Here is a 20,280-nt window from a genome sequence, read left to right as displayed (position 1 = left end):
TTCAAGAGAAAAAAAGTCACTTATACCCTTAGTTTTTCCTAGCATCAGCTCAGAGCAGGATTTCCCTAACCTCCTTCTAAAACTATGAACAGGAAACCAATGGCCCTATGGGCAATGCAAAGTCAAAGCTTAACATCACCCTGAACAGTCCAATTTGAATGTCTGCAAACCCTTCCCCTTATTTGAAGACTCTGGACTCTGCATCATCATGCCTTCTTCACTGAGGCATCCTTTCTTCTCCTGTTTCTCACCTGGCAGCATGCTTTTTATACCTACCATCTTACCTAATCAAGAATCTAAGGATCTCAAAAGCTTGAGCATTTCTCATGACTGTTCTGTTTACTTAATGAAGGTATTATACTGGTATGCACATAAGAATAAAGCAGCAGCTCTTTCATCCCAAACCTGGATCCCTAATGCTGCTGTCACTCCTTATGGTGCATTTCCTTTCCTAATGCTGTCACTATCTATGGGAAACTCATCCCACAGGGTTTCTTCTTTACACAAATAAGTGTGGGTCTAAGGAACTCTTTACCTTTATAATTCAGAGTTCCACAAGCTGATCCTTTCCTACTGCCAACGATTATGTCAGATAATATTACCCATGTGCATTCACAAACACTGTGTTGGAAACTTTTGGGTTGAGATGAAAATATTTCTCTCAGAAACATTGATAAAGAAAGTGACTGCAAAGAACATTCAGGATACGTAACCAGGGATATATGGTACAAATTTTTAAAAATCATGGAAAAAAATAATACAGTGATTACTATCCTTCCCAGCATAACAGAGGTCTAACTCCTTCAGAGTGTCAGGTGGAAATGGCAGTTTCACTGTTTTAATTTCAGGTATTCTTCATTCCTGTGTAATGCAAAAAGGTGAGGACATCCTTTCAGCATCTAAAATGGCACATAGTCAGAGGGTCATTTAGGCCTTTTGTACTTTTCTCTAATGCACAGTGCACTGTTTGAAGAGTTGCCCTGCCCAATTCCAGTCTATGGGTAAAGAACACCAAGAACCATTGGCTGTCAATGGTTCACACCTGGACAGCAGTTGGTCCCCTTACACAGTCCAATTTCATTATGAAAGGTGGGTTGTAGGTAATTTTAGATAGCTGTCCAATGGCCATGAATCTTATCACACTATGGTGAGATTCATTATAGCTCTTTGTAAATTATAAGCATGCTGCGTTTGCAACTAGAGGTATCAATAGTCATATGTACACAAAGATACCATATGTATGCAAACTGATGTCCTCTTTGGTCTTCTCCTTGGGAGGATGCATTTTGTCTTTTTTAGTGGCTATACTACTGACTACCATTTTTTCTAACAGCCCCCTGGAGATTTTTCTTTCTTATGTTGGTTGACATCTGTTCTTGGATCCCAATGGCAGAAAAGATCTGGGGGATGGGAAAGAACCCACGTGTAATGGAAAGCTTTAGCACTCCCTGTCTGTACAACATTCCTCTGGGCCTTTAATGTGCTGCCCCACCTCCCACTCACACCCCTTTCTTGTGATGGAAGCAGACCCAACTTTACAGATACATCATCTATATTTTATGCAAGCGGGCGAAAGACCATTTGTCATGACTGACATGTACAACTGGCTTTTAATTCCTCAAAACCAGAGAACCATTCTCAATTATCTGGTTGTTTTTTGTTACATGACCCATACTATGTGACATAAGAGACTAATTACATTGTACAGAAATCAAATTGCACAGGTGTTGGATACAGAAAGAATGGAAAGATCAGACATTAATGTAGAAGGGACATTCTAGAGAAGAAAGCTATCACCACTGTTTAGCAATGGGTATGGTTAGAGCTGTCGACAGATCATCCATTGTTCTGTTGTTCAGCCAGATTGCTGATTAATACTGCAAAATATGGGAGGGGTGGCAGAGAGAGAGGGAGAGAGAGAGCAAGTGAGCAAGCAAGAAAGCAGTTTATCATTTGGAAGAGATGAAGGGAGAGAAATCTGAAGGAACCTCAGTGGGCAACATGGCTTCCCTCTTGGGATCTGATGTAAGGTGAGCACATCTGCTGCATTACAAAAGCGACTAGAATGCTGTTTGCCTACATCTACACTCTTCTTGAATGTTCTTTGCTTGCAAATATTACAACATCCCATTACTTTGCTCTTTCATCCAAAGGAAACAAATCCTGACAGTGCTATCCCTGGAATTTCTCACCACTTTGGCAAGTGAAGCATGCACAACAGTATTAATAGATCCAGGATGAGTAAGAATTGTATTTCATATAGATTTTACATGATTATGCCTAGAAATGGGAACCATGGGATGATCTTGGAATATTGCACTCACTAGGAATAACTTTCATTTCTAAGTCCATGTTAAATCCCTTAATAAGTTCCATCGATCAGGCCATGTATGCTTATAAGTGGCATTGCACTTGCAAAATATTTAGATTTGAACATCTTCTATCCACCCTCCTTATCCAATATTATGTTGCAGTAATTTTTCATTTTTCATCAGTGATGTTTCATTATATATTCTATTCACTTTTCAATGCTTTATAAAGAATTACTGTGCTAAATTCCACATCAAGCAGTTGCTCCTTAATTACTCAGATACTTTATGTTGTACTATAACCATACTAATATAACCACTAAAATTCAATTGTGACATTCCCTTACTTATTGTGGGTTTGCTGATTACTGAAGTGAAATAACAACATGGAAGACTAAAGTTCAATATGTGCATCTTGTGGTCTAAATCTAATGTTTATTGATTTTTTCTAAAAGCAAAACTTCATGAATACAGGTGAGATGAAGTAATGCAATAACCAAGGATTAGTACGGCTTTACTGGGAGAATTTAGCATAAGGTTGCCATAGCCTTCTACCTGAGAGATGAGCTTAGTGTGATTCCATTCAATGCAGCCAGAGAAAATCTATTTTTATTTCTTCCTAAAAGGATGATGGTTGCCTAAGACTCCCAAGAGGGTCAATTTAAAACTTTGTTGTGGGAATGGATACCACTCTTTGAGCATCTGCTTGTGTTTCCACAATAAAACCTTAGAGATTAAGAGCACTTCAGCTGGCTGAAGCTCTGAAAGATTTCTTTACTGCCCTCCATTTCCAAGCCTGACCCCAGTTACTGCTGTACACCCCAAACATCTCCTGCAGGTTCAGTTCCTTGAATTGTTGTTTGTTCAGAAGTGCTGGGAGGGACAACTAAAGAATAATTCATTCATGGCCTAGTGGTGACTGAACTTAAAAATCTGTGTCTGAGAACTATACCAGAATGCAGGCAGGGGTTCTCATGGGTGAATAACCTTTCATAGATAATTAATTCCTATTAGCTGACATAAAGGAAGTTTCCAGCCTTAACTCATCCCTGGTGAGCCAATTTTCAAAGTACAGAAAATGTTTTTGAAGAGGGGGCATTGCGTCATGTAATCTCCACCCAAACTCTGAAGTGAGTAGAGGCGCCATGAAAACTAGATGCTAGTTTACAGAAAAGAAGCAATTGAGTGCATTCCGGAAGGTACATGCAAAATGTGTTACATTTCATAACAGGGAGCACATATATACTTGTTATGACTTTTTCCACTTACAAGTGACATCAAAAAGGGAATCTGTTTCCACACTGGCATCCAGAATTTAGGCAGAATTCTTGGGGGAGATACATTTGCTGGAGGGAAAGTGGCCGAATTCAAAGGACGCTTTCATGAACAAAAGTGCTTTTTAGCTTCCTGAAAAAGCTTCCTTAGAACTGCGAGTTCTCATTCTAATAACTGTTAATTATTTATTATGACATATTATCCCCATTAGAAAAGCAATTGTGCTGTCATGTACTTAATGTCATGTCAGACGTCCACACCAGTTCCATAGTGGCTTTAGATGTATATTCTATCAATTGGATGAGTCTGTACATGAGAGAAATCACATTTGCTTTTCTAATCTGTGGTGGGATAAAGCACAAGGAGGGCTTCAGAATTTGTGATCTATAAAGCTGAATCCCAGCCATGTATCGAGGGCTTGTCAGGTGTTCAACGAACCCCAAGAAGAAAATTAAAGGTTTTTCTTCAGGTTTCAGATGGGCCAGGATGGTGTTCTTTGTTGTGGTTCACGAGTTTGCCCAGCCTCTCTCAGACTCAGCAGACTTTTGTTCTTATTCTAGAGCACGAGTGTTGAACCTCAGGTCCCCTGTGGGCCAATCTGTTCAACCAGGGTTCCTAACATGGCCATGCCTCCTCTATCCCAGCCACTTGGTCAAATGTCTGCCTCTAGGCTTCATCAATGGCTGTAAGAATTTTATGTTTTTGGTATTTTGACCATACCACTTTTGCTTCCTCACCCCACCTTTTACCTCACACGTCTCAAAAATCCCTCAGAAATGAATTTAGTGTTCAGGTTGGAAGAGTTTTCACACCCTCCTGTATAATAAGTGCACGGCTCCTGACCCTGATTAGAACCCTACTTGGAGACTGGGAGCCTTCCCCCATTTCTACCCACTATGTCATGGTCTGGGTCTGAAACAGGCCATGCGCTCCTGCAATTTATATTGTCGAAGAATCCTGCCTTAAAGCAAATGGGTCATGATCTGCCAATGGATATTGCAGGGACGATTCATTGAGACTCTACTTGTAGTTTCTGGCAGGGGCACTGGGGCAGGGCTAAAGCACCTCTACTATGCTTACTCTATGTTACAAAAGAAAGAAAGGCTAGCTATAATTGAAGTAATGTGTGTTTTACTTTAATCATTGCATAGAAGAAGTGCTCTTGTTTCTCCCCACAATTTTCTTCATTATGGTAGCAACTTCATTCCTAACATTTAGTCAATTGTGCCTGTGCTGGTAGGATAGCCACATGCCCTGAAGGTCCCTTCAGATATGCACAGAACTCCTCTGTCTGAACCCGCCTAGTGTTCTTCTCACAGACATGATGCACACTCTTTCTCCAGGCTCATGTTACAAACATTCACATTGCTAACATGGATCAGGTAATTTTTATACTGAAATTTTCAAAATAAGTGTTTGCTTGGAGGCTACCCTTTCCTAAATTCTAACTGTGGGAATGCATCAGCCTGTAGTTGGGGATGGGAAAAGAAAAGGACCTCAGCAAACACTCAGAGGGGAAACACCAGCTGTACTGAAAGCAAGGCTCATAGGCTGTGCTTAGGTACACCTTGACACCAATTATTCAAGATGGGGCAGACCAGACCATTATGTAAAGGAAGTCTGCCTATAAGAAGATGTGGAGAAACTTTTGTGGGTGGGCAAAGATAGCCTGATTTTGTGGAGAGTTGGGGCAGAGATATGAGAAATGAGATTTCCTTGGTGTGGGATGGAATAGAATGTATACACTACAGAAAGATAAATTGTTGACTATGTGAATCTTTGGTAAATGGTTTTTAAAGATGGATACTTGCAGCTTGAAGTTACATAGGAATAATTTATGCCTTTATTTATTAATTTATTACATTTTATACTGCCTAATAGCCAAATGCTCTCTTTCCCATGTCTATTTAAGTCATGCCTCTTAATTCTAAGTGTGTTATAAAGGGAAGAAACTTCAATTGCTCAACACTGACAGAAAAGCTTTCCGAGGCAGTCCTTAGTTGTTGTTGTTTTTTTGCCTAAGAACTGTCTGGTATGGATTCACTCACTGATCTTGGGCAGTTGTTTATTGTTGTACCTTGGTCTTCTTTAGCTGCAAAATGAGGCCAATGCCTTTTAAAAAGTAACAGCACAACATAGTACGTGAACATTTGTTTTATGTCTTTAGCTTTCCATGCTCTCAAGGATACATGGGTTTTGTTAAATCAGGTTCCAGCTGTGTTTTGTAGGTTGTGTGTAGATTTGCAGAATTTATTCGATTAGCTACTCATTGATAGAATCAGATACTTTTGGAAAAAAAATTGTTTGCAAAGTGAATTAGTGCTAATAAAAGAAATGAAAATAAATGAAAATGCACAAATCTGCAAAAGTTTTTAAAAAACCAAATCTACATGTCCATGGAATCCACACAACTCATACAAAGGGATATGTGACTAACTGGTTTCAGGATTCAGCCCCATGGATTCTGATTATTTAGCTGCCACATGGGCTTCCATCTTTAAGAGATGCCACTGTTTGCACATTCTATTAAAAAAAAGTGCTATGGGAATTCGTACAAATAATCTGCATTTCTAGTGTGATTCTTGCAAATACCCTTTTCAGTTCAGTGCTTTTCTCATCAGAAGCCATTTGCTTGCATGAACTTACAGTTTTCATTTTATACCTGTGGCATTCTTGGATCTGAATTGTGTTGCCTCACCATTGTTCACAAAGCCATGCCACTGTTCCTGTCTCTGCATTTCATGCAGAAGTCTGATCCTATTTCAGCAAAGACAAGGTGTGGGCTGGTTGTGATGCTACAACTTATCTCTTGCATTCTGCAATTTCTATTACTTCTTCTATGGCAAACATTCCCAAGAGTATTTAATACACATGTGCAAAAGTCCTTGCCAAGAGAGAAGAAGCTCATTGGTAGAACAACATGTGTTTTCTATGCAGTAGGTCCCAGATTCCATCCCTGACATTCCTCTCTGGTTCAGATGATCTCAGATAGCAAGACCGGGTAAGAGCCCTTGCCTAAGATGTTTAGCCCTTGCTGCCAATTGCAGATGGACCAAGACTTTAACCCCTTTTATGAATAGCTGTATAAACTCTGGCTACATTCATTCATTCATTCATTCATTCATTCATTCATTCATTTATTTATTATTGAGAGCTTTTATAAACCATCTCTATACTAGCATCTCCAGGCAGTTTACAACAAACAACAAGTAACATAGAATAGGCACAGCATGCAGCATGCAATACTTGGCTCATTCACTGGTGTATAGGTTAGAAGTTTACACTAATGTAAAAAAAAAGAAGCTCTGATCCATTCACCCCTCAATTCCTGCAGCTGATGTTAAGACCCATTGGCCTGTATTCCTATAACCAGTCAGGACCCGCCCAGTCTGAAACAGCCTTCATTCTACTGCCCCCTTGGCCTTCTTTGCCCTTATTTGCTTGGCTGCATGGCAAGTGCCTCAGGGAAGTCACCTCACAGTCTTTCAAGACTTAGAGACATTGTATGAGACTTACCTGGCAAGACTGGGAAGTGGTTTATTTTCTCCATGTCTCAATCGTTGGGCAGCAGCTATCTCATCTGGTCCTCCGTCTACTGGGCAGCCTAGTGGGTACTGGAGTGCCATGGTTGCTGCATGTCAAACAAATCAGAAAGCTACTGACCAGCAGTGGTAAAGCAGGGAGCCCCAGCTGAGGCATGCAGGGCAGTTGCCTTGGACCAGTAAGGCCTGGCCAGCAATGCTGAGCTGTGGAGGGTCCAGCCAGGCCAGCCCCTGTGCTGAAGACTGGGGGGGAGGCGGTGGGCAGCAGCAATTGTGGGGAAGGTCCTGTGAAGTTGGAGAGGCAGGGTCACTTCCCCACCATGGCCAATGCACCATCTGAGTCCAAAAGCTCACTCTGTACCATTAGAGAGCTGGATTTCCTCTTGATTCATTTAGGGATGTGCTAAAGAACCCCTACTTTGCTAAAGAGCCAACACTGTATGTTATTAAAATATTAATATGTCATTTTGCTTTAAAGGTACATATCATCCCAAACATGGTCTTTCAGACTTTCACAGTTCCTTAACTTGAAAATTCACTATGGCTGCAGACTGCTGTGTATTTACCTGGGAGTAAGCCCCCTTTAATATAGTGAAACTTAGTTGTACGTAGTCATTCCTATGTACATGCATAGGAATGAGCTGTAACAAAGCAAAAACTGGGTCAGATTTCAAAACCTTACTTTCCTTCAGAGGACTTTTTGCTCTTCCTTGATAGCTGATTGAAATAGAGACTTACAGCAAATTGCTAGCATAGCTTCAAAGGTGTGAAAAGACAATTCAAACTCATACTACATACAATACATTCTGAAAAACACAAGCTCAGTTCTAAAGTAATTATTCAGCTCAAGTGCCAATTCAAATCGATGCGGATTTGCCTGCACAAGACCCAAGACAACGCTTTACGACTGAGCCCTTTGTGATAGATTAAACCTGACAGAAAAGTTCGACTTGTGGAACATCATCACAAATTGCATAATGGAGAAAGTCACAGAACCAAGGACAGGTAGAAGCTATCTCTTTCCAAGCTGTAAGAATGGTGACAAACAGGAATCCATGTGTAACACTTTATGTTGGTTAGATAGTGTTAGATACAGCCTAATACAATGGGGATTAGACTGAAATTCATATTCCATTTAACACAAGTGTGCTAGAAATGAGTTTTCATAGTGGGTATGAACATTCAAACCTACCTTTTATTTTTAGGGAAGAGTAAATGTATCTGGTTAGAATTTTTTAAAAAATGAATGCAATGCTTTGGATCTTTTTAAACATTCCTATATTGGGAAGGAGCATGCTTTCCTCTTAACTCCTGGGCTACTGGGCATGATAGGGATACATCTCTCCCTGTCCTTCATGTCTGAATTATTGTCACAGACTGCTATTTGTCAGCTTGAGTATCATGGCTAATTTGAGAGGAGGCAATGATTCACTCTTTCATTGTTACAGTGGGCTTTCCCCGAGTACCTCCCTTTTGGAGAAAGTTCAACCATGCTTTGCAATTTTCATCTTTCCTATTTCCCATTTAGTCACATGGCTTCACACAGAATACAAGGATCATCTCTTTGGATGTTGGTCTTTATTTGCCATATAGTTCAGTTCTGAACTTGTGATTGTTCCACCAGACTAAGCTACCAGACTAAGTTGGCTATACTTTAGTTCTTTTAGCCTTTGAACCCATTGAGTGAAATCGGTCATACTCCCAAGTACACAACACTGCCCCCTTCTTTACACTTGGAGAAACTGCAATGTTTTAAAAGACTTCAAAAAAAAAGTGTTTGCGATGTGTAGGATTGAAACATCTGAAGCTGTTCATACATGCAGTTATCTAAAAGAATCAATTACTTTTCTTTAGACCATCTCCTGACATGATTTTCAATGGCACACTTTATACTAGTTCTTTTCATACTGTCAGTAAAACTGTGCACAATGAATACAGTAACAGAGAACCAGATTGTATGCACCATCTGTATCCTAACCTTCATACATTCATTATCTCTGTGTGGAAGTTAGATGAATGCATTATGACTCCCCATCCAAGTATTCATTCTGTGCTATTTTCAGCCATGTGAAAAGGGCTCGTGTAAGAAGACACACGACAATGCTTAAAGAACTCTTTAAAATGGATCCTCAGAGATATGGCCATACACAGAGACTGACCCCATCCAGAGACAAACTTTGTTCAGAAATAATGAAAAAATTACCAAGTTAGGGGAATCTTCCGAGAATGCCCTTGAAACTGGGGTAATGCTGTAAATATTTTGGAGAGCTCCTGTGAACTATTAATATGAACACTGCAACAACGCAGTCACAAAATAAGATGATGTACTTTTTGTTACCAATTCTCCACCCATCAACTGGGGAAAGGAGCACATATCAGCAAGTTTGCCTTCTCTCTCTTTCCGTCTCTTTTTTTGTTCTCTCTCTCCTTCTCTTTACATTTCTATCAACATAAGCCAAGGTTACCAATTGACTTTGCCAAAGATATCAAATATGACTGACAATTAAGTATGGTCTTTGAGAGGATTTCAAGTGAAATAGATTCTAAAGGCCAAAAAGCACTGTTTTTGTTTTCCTATTTGTTGATTCATCTGAACAGTTTCCTTGCTTGTTATCCCATTAGCACAATGCATTGCTTGTGTTTGCACAGCTTCACCAGCCGAGAGCTGCCCCACGTTTACCCAGCCATTGGGGTAACCAGCTGTTACTTATTTTAGGCTTCCATCATTTTGCACAAGAGAGCAACTTAATTATGCCTTGAAGAGGTTCATCAAAATTATCATCTGGAAAAAGGAGTACTTCATTTAATATGTTACTGTATCAAGTACTTGAACTCTAGCACTAGTGCCATATGCAGTAAATAAATAAGCACATCCTATTAAACCAAAGTTCTTTCCAGGTTAATAATTATGAAATTAAAGGTTGTTTCAATAGTATTACTATTCTGCATGGCATTTTTATTGTTTATTTTTTTAAATCCCTGGATTTCTTCTCAGGATAAAGGACTTTGAAGAAGAAAATGTAAGAGGTCTTATCTTGGGGTTGCTTTACCTTTGAGTTATGAAGCAAGAAACATGAATTTTGATGGAATATTCCTGGGACAGATGCATGGCCAAAGTTTCATAGCTAAAGGAATTTTGGCTACATTGCTTCATCAAAGTGTTTCTGATCATAAATGATAATAAATTATGTTGGATGGAATGAAAATGTTTTTAAAGTTGTGGAGACAGAGAACTTAGATTCAAAACCAAATTTGTTTTGTTAATGTGACTCAGGTCTGAACTTTATATTTTTAGGTTGTGAATACAAAATTACTGTTTTAAAGCTTGTCTGGCTGACTTACTGAATTTTGAACGTTCCAAATGTCAGCCCCCATATTTTTAGATGCACTGTATTTGAAGATTTGCCAATCTATTTGAATTTATTTTGAATGGCTGCCCATCTGCCAAATTTCCTAGTTGATGTTACTCTATGGGCAGCAATTTGAATTAGCATTCAATACAGGTACCTACAGACTAAATTAATTAACTGTGCCTATTGAGTACAACAGTACTTTTGGCTTGAATCCTCACATGATAATGTACTTAATTCACATTGTTATTGGACACATCGATGCTAATAATGTGCATGGGGACACAACTGAACTAGTGTTCTCTATTAAAAAGTCATTTTAGAAATAGAAGACTTTGCTATTAAGTGGGAACTGATACCTGAGTGTTAAAAAAATGTAAAAGCACACACACAAAACCCAATAGCAACTAAACAGCATTAAAAACATGACAAACCAAAAAGGATAAATCAGATCCATTTCAAATAAATAAATTAGGTCTATATCTGGTACCAAATTGACGTCAGATACTAGCTGAACATCTCTGGGAAGCTTATTTTACCCTGGGCAGCAGGGAAGACACTGAGAAACAGCTTTCTTACTTCATATGACAGGGAAAGCCAAGGAAGGTTATTAGATAAAGATCTTTTGGTTCTAGAAAGGCACATGTGGGAAGAAGAGGTTCTCAGGGTATTCTGATCCCCACCAGGGCTTGAATAGAGGTCTAACAGTTTCCATTATGCCCATTTATATATTTTTCCAGCCTTAAATTCTTTGTATTCCACTACTCTCTCAGTTTATGATAAAAGTGTATATGCTAACGCGTGTGCATTTTTGACCATTGCTACATGACCAATGCATGTGCAATTCAATATGTGTTGTTTTATATTATTCCACACACATTTTTCCATGGCAATGTTCAGGAACATGTGAATTTTGAAATATAACTGCATTGGTTTGGAAAGTGCAAATTGGGTAAGTTTCACATTAAATTGTTCTTGGGATAAATGATGATTGAAAGTATCACATTGAATTGAGCCTGCACACACACCAAAGGTAACTACAGGTGATGATGAACTAGTGTAATTCCCAGTATACAATACAGGAGCTATGTTCTCAAATAACTACTATTTGCTTAACTACTTAACCTATACCAACATGTTTAAGGTTGTACAGGAATTTCCTATATGTTCAGAAATTATGCAAGCATAAGCTGGAAAGCATGTTTTTCTGAAATGTCCTCAAAATCCTAAAATTGCATTTGCATTTAAGAAATGCACATTTTAAAAGCCCCCACAATATAAATGGATTTTTTTACACTTTATTTTATGGTGGGGGGGCATGAAGGTTGAGGTATAGTTTTTAGAAAAATTCCCACCATTTTTCCCATTTCAAATGTGCACTTTTCTTGCCCAAATGAAAGAAGAGCACTGTCAAATACAGGAATCAAAGTGAGCTGAGCTTCAGAGTGTTATTCAGAAAATCTCAGCTTCATTGCCCATCTCTAAACATCCCATTCCCTGTTTTCATTGTAACATCCTGCCTGATAAACAGAGCACACAAATTAAAAGTAATTTGCTGTTGTGTAATTTTCAGTTGCCCCTTATAAAGGTAGCACACTTCCATTTCTGTACTATAACATATAATATTGGTCAATCAGAACTTAATGCCTTATTAAATTAAACTGCTTCTGTGTGTTTACATTATTGATTTTTTAAATAGTTGCTGAAACTGCTTATTGGAAAAACTAAGGAAGGAACTCAGAAAACCACCTACTAGGCTAAGTGATGAAAAAGCCTAATACACAGTGTTAGTTTCTTTGGTCAGGTACAAAGTAACCAAACAGGATACACATTCAGTCAATGCTCAGACTAAATTTTACATGATGCTTTGCATCAGGCTGCTGATGGAAAGGAAGTTTCTAGTCCAAGTATCAATGAAAAGTGCCTTGCATAAAGTAAAGAACATGATCAAAAGTGGCAATTAATACTCACTTTTAATTTTTTCCTATGTCCAGTTTAATTCCAACAACGCATTCATGAAGAGACCCTAGATGCGAGCACACGCGCACACACACACACACACACGCGCGCGCGCACACAAAGTAGGCTCACACAATGCAACAAGGTTTCTTTTGCAGATTGGTTAGTTGTGTTGGCCAAACCTTGTCATGGTATCATAATATGGTGCTTTTGTTTTGTTTTAGAAAATTTGGAAATAATGATAACACCTGTCCTATGGTTTCCACACCACCATGATTTCTCTGGGCATCCAAGCCTGACATTGTGGTTTCCATGGTCCTGGTACGCAGGTGCCATAGAGCAACCTGCAAAAGAGGCAGCTGCAAGAGCTGCTCCAGTCATCCATCATGGAACTGAATTTCAGGTGTGGTGGCTGATGGGACACATGACAGCAGTGAGAGGACTGAGCATAGAGCACGTAAGCAATGCAAGTGTAGAAAGCACTTGATTCTCTATGAGGCACGTCCAGGCAAGAAATGGCACACTGTGGAAACCACACAGGGTTGCTTGTCATGGTATGTGAACCCAACCACTGTAGGATATAAGGGGTGTGTGTGTGAAAAGAGGGCATGAAAGGTAGGAAATTGAAAGGAAGAACATGGCATGCGAGAAGATCCTAGGCTGGACATGCACATGGTAGGCATGTCATGAGCGGAGATGGTTGGAGCCAGGGGTCATAATACTAGATGGCCCAGAAGACCCCTTCTGACTCACTCTGTTTCTCTGTTCATTTATACATTTTTAAAAAGGAACAAAAGAGCCTGAGATGAAACCAGACATAGTATAGAGGCTTCACTCCATTCATTGCATTGCACTGATAAATGTATGTAGATTCTGGAGAATAATAATGGTAGGTTCTAGTATAGTAGTTCTGGGTAAGTAATTTACAAAAATAATAACACGCACCATTACATGTTTGGTGTATTTACATTTCATAAGAGGAGCCTTCCTGTTCATAGCTCTGAAACAGGAGTTTTGTCATCTTGTTCAGGCTGTGGAAGGACAAAGTGAGGTTCAAGGCTGGAAAAACATGACTTTTGTCCTCCCAAAGCCCTCTAGAAGATGATCGGCATTGTAGCCCCTTACATTTCTGAGGCTCCAGCGTTCAGAGACTTCATCCAGTAAATGCTGCTCCGTGAGCACATGTTAATGAAGGCAGTGCAGTATCTACACAATTAAGTGTCATACACCAGTGCATAATGTTGTAATTAGGGGAGAACAAGGAAAAAGATTGAAAGGTCATGTGTGCTTTATCACTTGTGCTTTTAAATGTGAACACAAACCAAAGTACATAGAGCAAGTGAGAGAGAAAGACTTTCCAAAAAAAAAAAAAAAAGCATTTGGAAGCTGCTTTTCATTTTAAAGAGTCTGCTAAGTGAATGCACATTTTTGCAGATGGGTATGAATGTATATTTAAACAATGTGTGGTTATTTACAACTGTACATTTATGTTGATGTTCCATGAAAAAGCCACTAAAATCATGGTTTTCCTGCCTGGAAATCCCATAATAATCATGCAAGATGAGAGCATGGAAGTGGAGGAGGAGGAGGAGGAGACAGCAAATGAAGAAAATATTGCAAAACAGGTTCTGTAGCTTTAAGTGCCACTGTATTAATTCTTACAACACTACAATTGTTGAAAACTCCATGACTTCACAGCACACTTCACTTACAGTTAAAGACTGTCAAAAAACATAGTTTTGGGAAAAACAAATATCGATGGGAAAGGCCCAAAGTGAGTCGGGTATTCTAGCACCAGGACAAATCATAGTATAGGTCAACCCTAGACTCTTTGTTGTGGTACAGAGCACTTAGGTAAGAGATCAGTGACCATTTTGTTCAAGTCACTTTTGGCTAACGACTGACAACATTTGCATATTTCTCCATTCATTCACATGCAAAAGTTAGCAATTTAAAAAATTGGAATGACACAAAAAAATAAAATGTTCATCCAGTCAGCCAGAGGACTTTCAATGCTTTGAGTCTTGGTTTGAATTCTGCATATTTGGCTATGCTATGGTGATAGCATAGGGCTACCATCTTGATTTTTCTGAAATCTGCATGGCAGGAAGATGGTCCTGTACAAGCAGACATAGCTGTCCCTGACTAATTTTTTTTCAGTGAGAATTCCTTCAGTTTATTATTTATCAAAATTCACAAACACCGTCATAAGCAAGATATTTTAAAATGAGGCTTTCCTTGAATCCACACACTTACAATTCTCCATTCCTCAGGCATCCTGTGACTATGCAGAAGCCATTACCTTCTTTTAGGGTGGACTTATTATGCTTCCAAACTGATGGGTACTCAGGCATGGGAGTTTGTTGTTAAAGAAAATATATATCCTAAGGCTATAATTCTAAGCAGATCTGAGTGGTAGTAAAACTCTAGTGAACATAATGAGACTTACTTCTGAGTGAACATTGGATTATAATATAAGGCTGCAATCTTATATATGGTTAGCAGGGCGTATTTTTCGTGCATGGGTTGCTATGCACAGCATATCTTTCACAAGTGGTGAAACTATTTCCTAGAAGACAACCTGGGCTGGGGGTTGGAATAAGAACACAATTGGCTTTCCCATATAACATTGCTGATTTTTCAATCTATTTCACAGATGATTTGTGGAATCGCCCCAGGGTAAGAATTCCTATCACTTAAGGAAATTTGTAACACTTCTGTCTACCAGTAACTGAAACGAGAATCACACTTATCTGTAGGACAAAATGTGAAATAGAAAAATAAAACTGCTTCAATAAATGAAATTACAGAACTTGTTATTATCGGGGCTGTTGTTTGGATTGACTACTTGGCAAAAGCATTATTACTGAGTGGATCTTTATAGCATAGTTTGGGGTTAATGTGCTTGTGTCAGCTGTCTCATAAAGACTCAGCAGACAAGATGGAAAATCAGCCAGTATCTATCAATACGGACCTGAAATGGCTTTTTATTGTCCCTTTCCTTAGTCCTCTTCAGGCATATAGCAATTCAAAAAGTGTTTGTTTAAGTCATGCAGGGCCATAGGAAGACACTCCATCACTGCTCGCTGTGACTAAGAATTGCTAGTGGAGTTCCGTTGCTTAAAACTTTTATTTGATTGCTGGCACACAATGGCAATTCTAGAGAGTGATCCAAAGTGAACTCACTAAAGTGTTGCTGTAGCAGTGGTTTTAAGATACGGTCAGCTTGAAATAGATCTTGAAATAAAATAGAATGCACAGCTTTAGAACAAGTTCTGTTTTAGTATGGTGTAGCTGGAGTTAGAATGTGTGGGCATATATCCATACATATATGCAAAGAGGGAAAAAACGTGATTGACTCAAGATGACTCTAAGAATTATTTTTCAGTGTGCTAGAAAGTGTGCTCTTCACCTTGTGGGCAAGCCAGGGTTGGTAAACAGGTTTGCAGGTGGGAAGAAGAGGGTGAAACATAGTGGCACATGTTCACACATGCCTTTAGCACATTCTTGAGTGGATCCACAGTTATAAAAATGTCTCGTCCCCAGTCCTGGCCTCTTTTGATTTCAGTTGGTACCCACCTGCCCAAACCAGTTCAGGCTAAGTTTTTGTTTTTGTTTACCTGCCCATGAATTGGATCCCTGTATAGGTTTTGTTCTCCTACATTTGTATTGGATATCATTTATTAAAGAAGTGACGATAGTTAAACAGTATGATTGGATTCTGGCAGGGGTGTGCAGTAATATTAGGGAAATAGTTGTTGGTGGGCGCTGAAAAGCACTTTACAGCAATTGCCAAGCCCAAATACCAATTGTTGCTTGTCCATGAGCCCTGATACAGTGTGTGTTTGCAAACGAACTGCATCATTTGCTTGGAGTTGTGTGGCACTGGGAGGAGGTGATAGAGGGAGGCCTAATCTTACACTCATGTGTAGCCTAGGGGAAGAGGAAAAAAACAAATGTGGTTCATTCCCACACATCCACATGCAGATCCTGGAATGGCTGAACTACCTTGATTAACTGAAGCGGCTACAATTTACCCAAACTCTGGTGCCCTTGCTGTTGTTCCTGCTAAGGGTTCTCCATTTGCAAACCAGTTCTTGTGCCTTGGAGAAAGTTAAAGCAATATATTTCCAGGGGAGATTTAACTTCCCGCTGTAAACAAGATTTGTCCCAAATTGTGTTCGTACAGAAAGTCTGTTCTGATTCCCACTGTGTAACGTCCCTAGTTTCTTTGCTGAAAAATTCATTTGAAAATGATCTCTTCAGTTTTGGCATGTGGAAAGCTCTTTTCTGCTGGTTCTATGGAATAAAGAGTAAATTCACAATTTTTCAAACTAAATTCTGAGTTGAGCACAAAATATTGTTCCAGATGCTAGTACATTATTACCATGTGACAATGGTTTATTGAACAAACGGTATCAGTCTAACACTGCTGTCAGTTGCTTTTAGGCCAGATCAGATACACTTTTTAATTATCTAAAAATTAAACTCTTGTACATTTTATTTTCTAGGAAAGTGGATTTTAGCAACAGGTCTGCTCCCACCCACCAATTCCTGAGAAGCGTCTTTTATACTTAAAGGCAGTGTGGGTGAAAGGACTTTCTGGTGTTAGTGTGAAACAAGTTCACTCTATGACACCATTTCCACATTCATTACTTCAAAAAGACTAATTGTTTTGATATTCCAGGGCAGCAGAAATATGTGCATAAGATGACACACTGATTACAGAAGTAGAAGGCATGTGTAAAGTTCTGTAATCTTACATTTACTAATTCAATGCATTAGCAATCAGATTAATTTTCAACAAAGTTAAATCTGAAACTAATTATTCTATCCTGTAGGAGTGCCACCCTGCAGGTGTGTGTGTATTTATGTATGTATTTATTATCTCTTTATCCTCCCTTTTTGTCCAAGGAGTAAAACATGATTTATTTGCTTATTATCACAGCAACCCTGTACAGCATGATAGACTAAGGGATAGTGACTGGCAGAAGATCATCAAGAGAGTTTTATGACTGAATAAAGAGTTCAGCCTTGGCCTTCCTAGTCTTAGTCTGGGATTCCAACCCCAGTTTTTCCCCAGCCTGGTTTTTCCATTGAACTGGACTGGAGCTCTCATTATTCAGAGCCATGGAAGCTATAGTCTAACTCACCTGGAAAACCAGGTTGAGGAAGGCTGTTCTAACCACTGTACTCTATTGACTTTGTCTTATACAATCCACTTAAGTTGTAACGACACAGATTCACAATGCAAAGTAGTGAAGAGTGAATATTTTATAGTGAGCCACCATGTCTGCCTTCATCTTTTCCATAAGCCAGTTGACATTAATGTGTATTACTATGTCATGTTTTCTCTTTCCTAGATGTACATCCAGACAACAACGCTTACAGTGTCCATGAGTTTAAGTGCTTCTGTGTCTCTGGGTATGCTCTACATGCCCAAGGTTTATATTATCATTTTTCATCCAGAGCAAAATGTTCAAAAAAGGAAGAGGAGTTTCAAGGCTGTGGTCACGGCAGCCACGATGCAAAGCAAGCTGATCCAAAAAGGAAATGATAGACCAAATGGCGAGGTCAAAACTGAACTTTGTGAAAGTCTTGAAACCAACAGTAAGTCCTCTGTAGACTTAACCCTGGTCAAGAGTGGCAGCACTTCCTAATAGATGTACGTTCACAGGAATGCTTATTAAACCAATCTTTTCTTGGCTTGCTCAGCATGATCTCAGAGATGTGTCAAAATTCATGTGACCACTTTTACAAAGGAGCATTTTTTTAAAAAAATCCAAAAGTTGGTTTATATAATATCATATCATGGTGCAATGCTTGTTATGACATGATTTAAAAACCTGAACAAAAGCCGTGGTGTAATATGGTGTTGATCTCAAATCCCAATCTTGTATATACTGCTGGGGTTACCCATGCAGATGACTGTCACATCAATCCAGAGAAGCAACTTCCAAGCATGGTGGAGTCATGGGGATGGACATGGCAGCCATGGCTTCTCCACCCTCAGATTTCTACATTTCTGATGAAAATCATAAAGGAGTCCATAACTTCATTCAGCTGGATTTAGTTACAGTATTATCTGCAATAGGGAAATCTGACTGTGGGGATTCTTGATCATGAGGACTCTGTCTATGTCCAGCCAAAGATAATTACAGTTCAGTTCAGTTCAGATCTTCCTCATCAACATGGGTCAGGGTAGAGGAGGTGAGGATTGCGCAGATGTCCTTACGCATCTACTTGTCAGAAATTCATATAACTGCCTAGGGCTCCAGATGCAATAGCTTTCTGTATGGATACCAACATCAGTAAAGGCGCTATTGCAATTGGAAATAATTGCTATATACCAATAAATAACATTATCTCACATTCTCTGAACACTTCTTCTGCAATATGACTATTTTAAGTGGCTGGGGACTCTTAAGGAGGACCCCAGGTACAAGTAAATGTGAATGTTGTTTAACAGTGCATCCTTTATCTTGCATCCTCTCAACCGTTTTACGAAATCCCAGTAATGCTGCAACTGGGAGTAAGTAACATTGAATTCGGTGTGATCTATTTCTGAGCAGACACATATAAGGTTGCTTTATTAGTGAGTGAAGATCAACAAAAGTTTATCAAGTCTTACTATGGCTTGCAAGCAATCATTTGGTAAGCAAATCATCTGTGCAAAGTGGTGGGCAGGGAATATACAGTATTACACGTGGAAGTGAAAGAGAACTCTTATGCAATTGTGCTATTCTGCTATATCACAGGGCAACCTAGAGATTATGCACTAGGAAAGGAACTTTTCTTCATATATATTTGGAACTCAATTCTATGATAAAACCAAGAGTAGAAAGAGCAGTTTAACAGGCTTGTATACATATAATCAACTTACCAATGGTTATACCCACATGCCATTGTAAGTTACCAATGGTCAATGGCTTGCTATGCTTTAATCTATTTTATATACCTTTAATTGTTAGATTAACTAAGTATGTAATTAGGAAGAACTATATTTTTCACATCTGGAATTGGTCCTTGAATCCTTGATACATCTCTAAATAACTCTTTCAAGTAATTCAACCAAATGGCAGCATGTTGTCAAAGCATGATATATGAAATGTGTATATATTGTAAATATGTATGTATACATTATAAGAATAAATGGATGAGTGAAGTCAGAGGCCTAAATTCAAAGGCTGAATTTGCCTTCACCTCAAAGAAATATTCATTTTGATATATGCATGACACAAAAAGCAGGTGCTTATTACATTCAGCTTATGGATGTGTGGCCAACGAAGTGCTCATGTTTTTTCGGAACTTCTATCCTGAAAAATGAAACTTTTAGAAGACTGTTATCAAAATATACATGTCTGTTCTCTGACTTTGTAGGCTTTATTATAAGCCATAATCTGAAATAAGAGAAATAATCATACTGTTTCTCTTTAGTCCTCAGCACTGCACATGGCAAAACATGATGCATGAAGCATGAATTATACAGAGGTACATTAAATGATGCATGTCAGATCAAGACATGCAAACATCCTGGGCAGCTGCAAAACAATGGAAAACTGGATGATGATGATGATGATGATGATGATAACAACAATAATAAATAGTACACACACTGCACTCTTGGCCCTTGCCAAAATTTGTCCCTCACTTCTGTGGTAGCCCTCCTACCACCCCTGCAAGCACACAGTGCCCTTGATGACAGTGAAGGATACAAAATGGTAACCAGGCTGCCCACATATTTGCTGTTCTGGTCACTTGCAGTGGCATCACAAAGAGCAAAACCCTGAGGAACAAAGAAAGAAGTTGCACCACAAGCTTTTCTGATGGGTAACACCATCTTGG

General features: G+C 39.0%; 1 protein-coding gene across 1 annotated transcript in view; it reads left to right on the top strand.

Annotated features, from left to right (window-relative positions):
• GRM8 (glutamate metabotropic receptor 8) overlaps positions 1 to 18,095 on the top strand; it is a 469,558-nt gene extending 451,463 nt beyond the window's left edge. The window contains exon 9 of the mRNA XM_044423415.1: positions 17,799 to 18,095. Coding sequence (XP_044279350.1) covers positions 17,799 to 18,095 — 297 coding nt within the window. The remainder of the gene's footprint in view (positions 1 to 17,798) is intronic.
• Positions 18,096 to 20,280: the final 2,185 nt, after the last annotated feature.

Source organism: Varanus komodoensis, unplaced genomic scaffold (genome assembly GCF_004798865.1).
Source record: "Varanus komodoensis strain SLA01 unplaced genomic scaffold, ASM479886v1 scaffold13_3, whole genome shotgun sequence".
In the NCBI taxonomy this organism is placed as follows: domain Eukaryota; kingdom Metazoa; phylum Chordata; class Lepidosauria; order Squamata; family Varanidae; genus Varanus; species Varanus komodoensis.
Note: the sequence above shows the minus strand (reverse complement) of the source record. Positions and strands in the feature narration are given on the sequence as shown.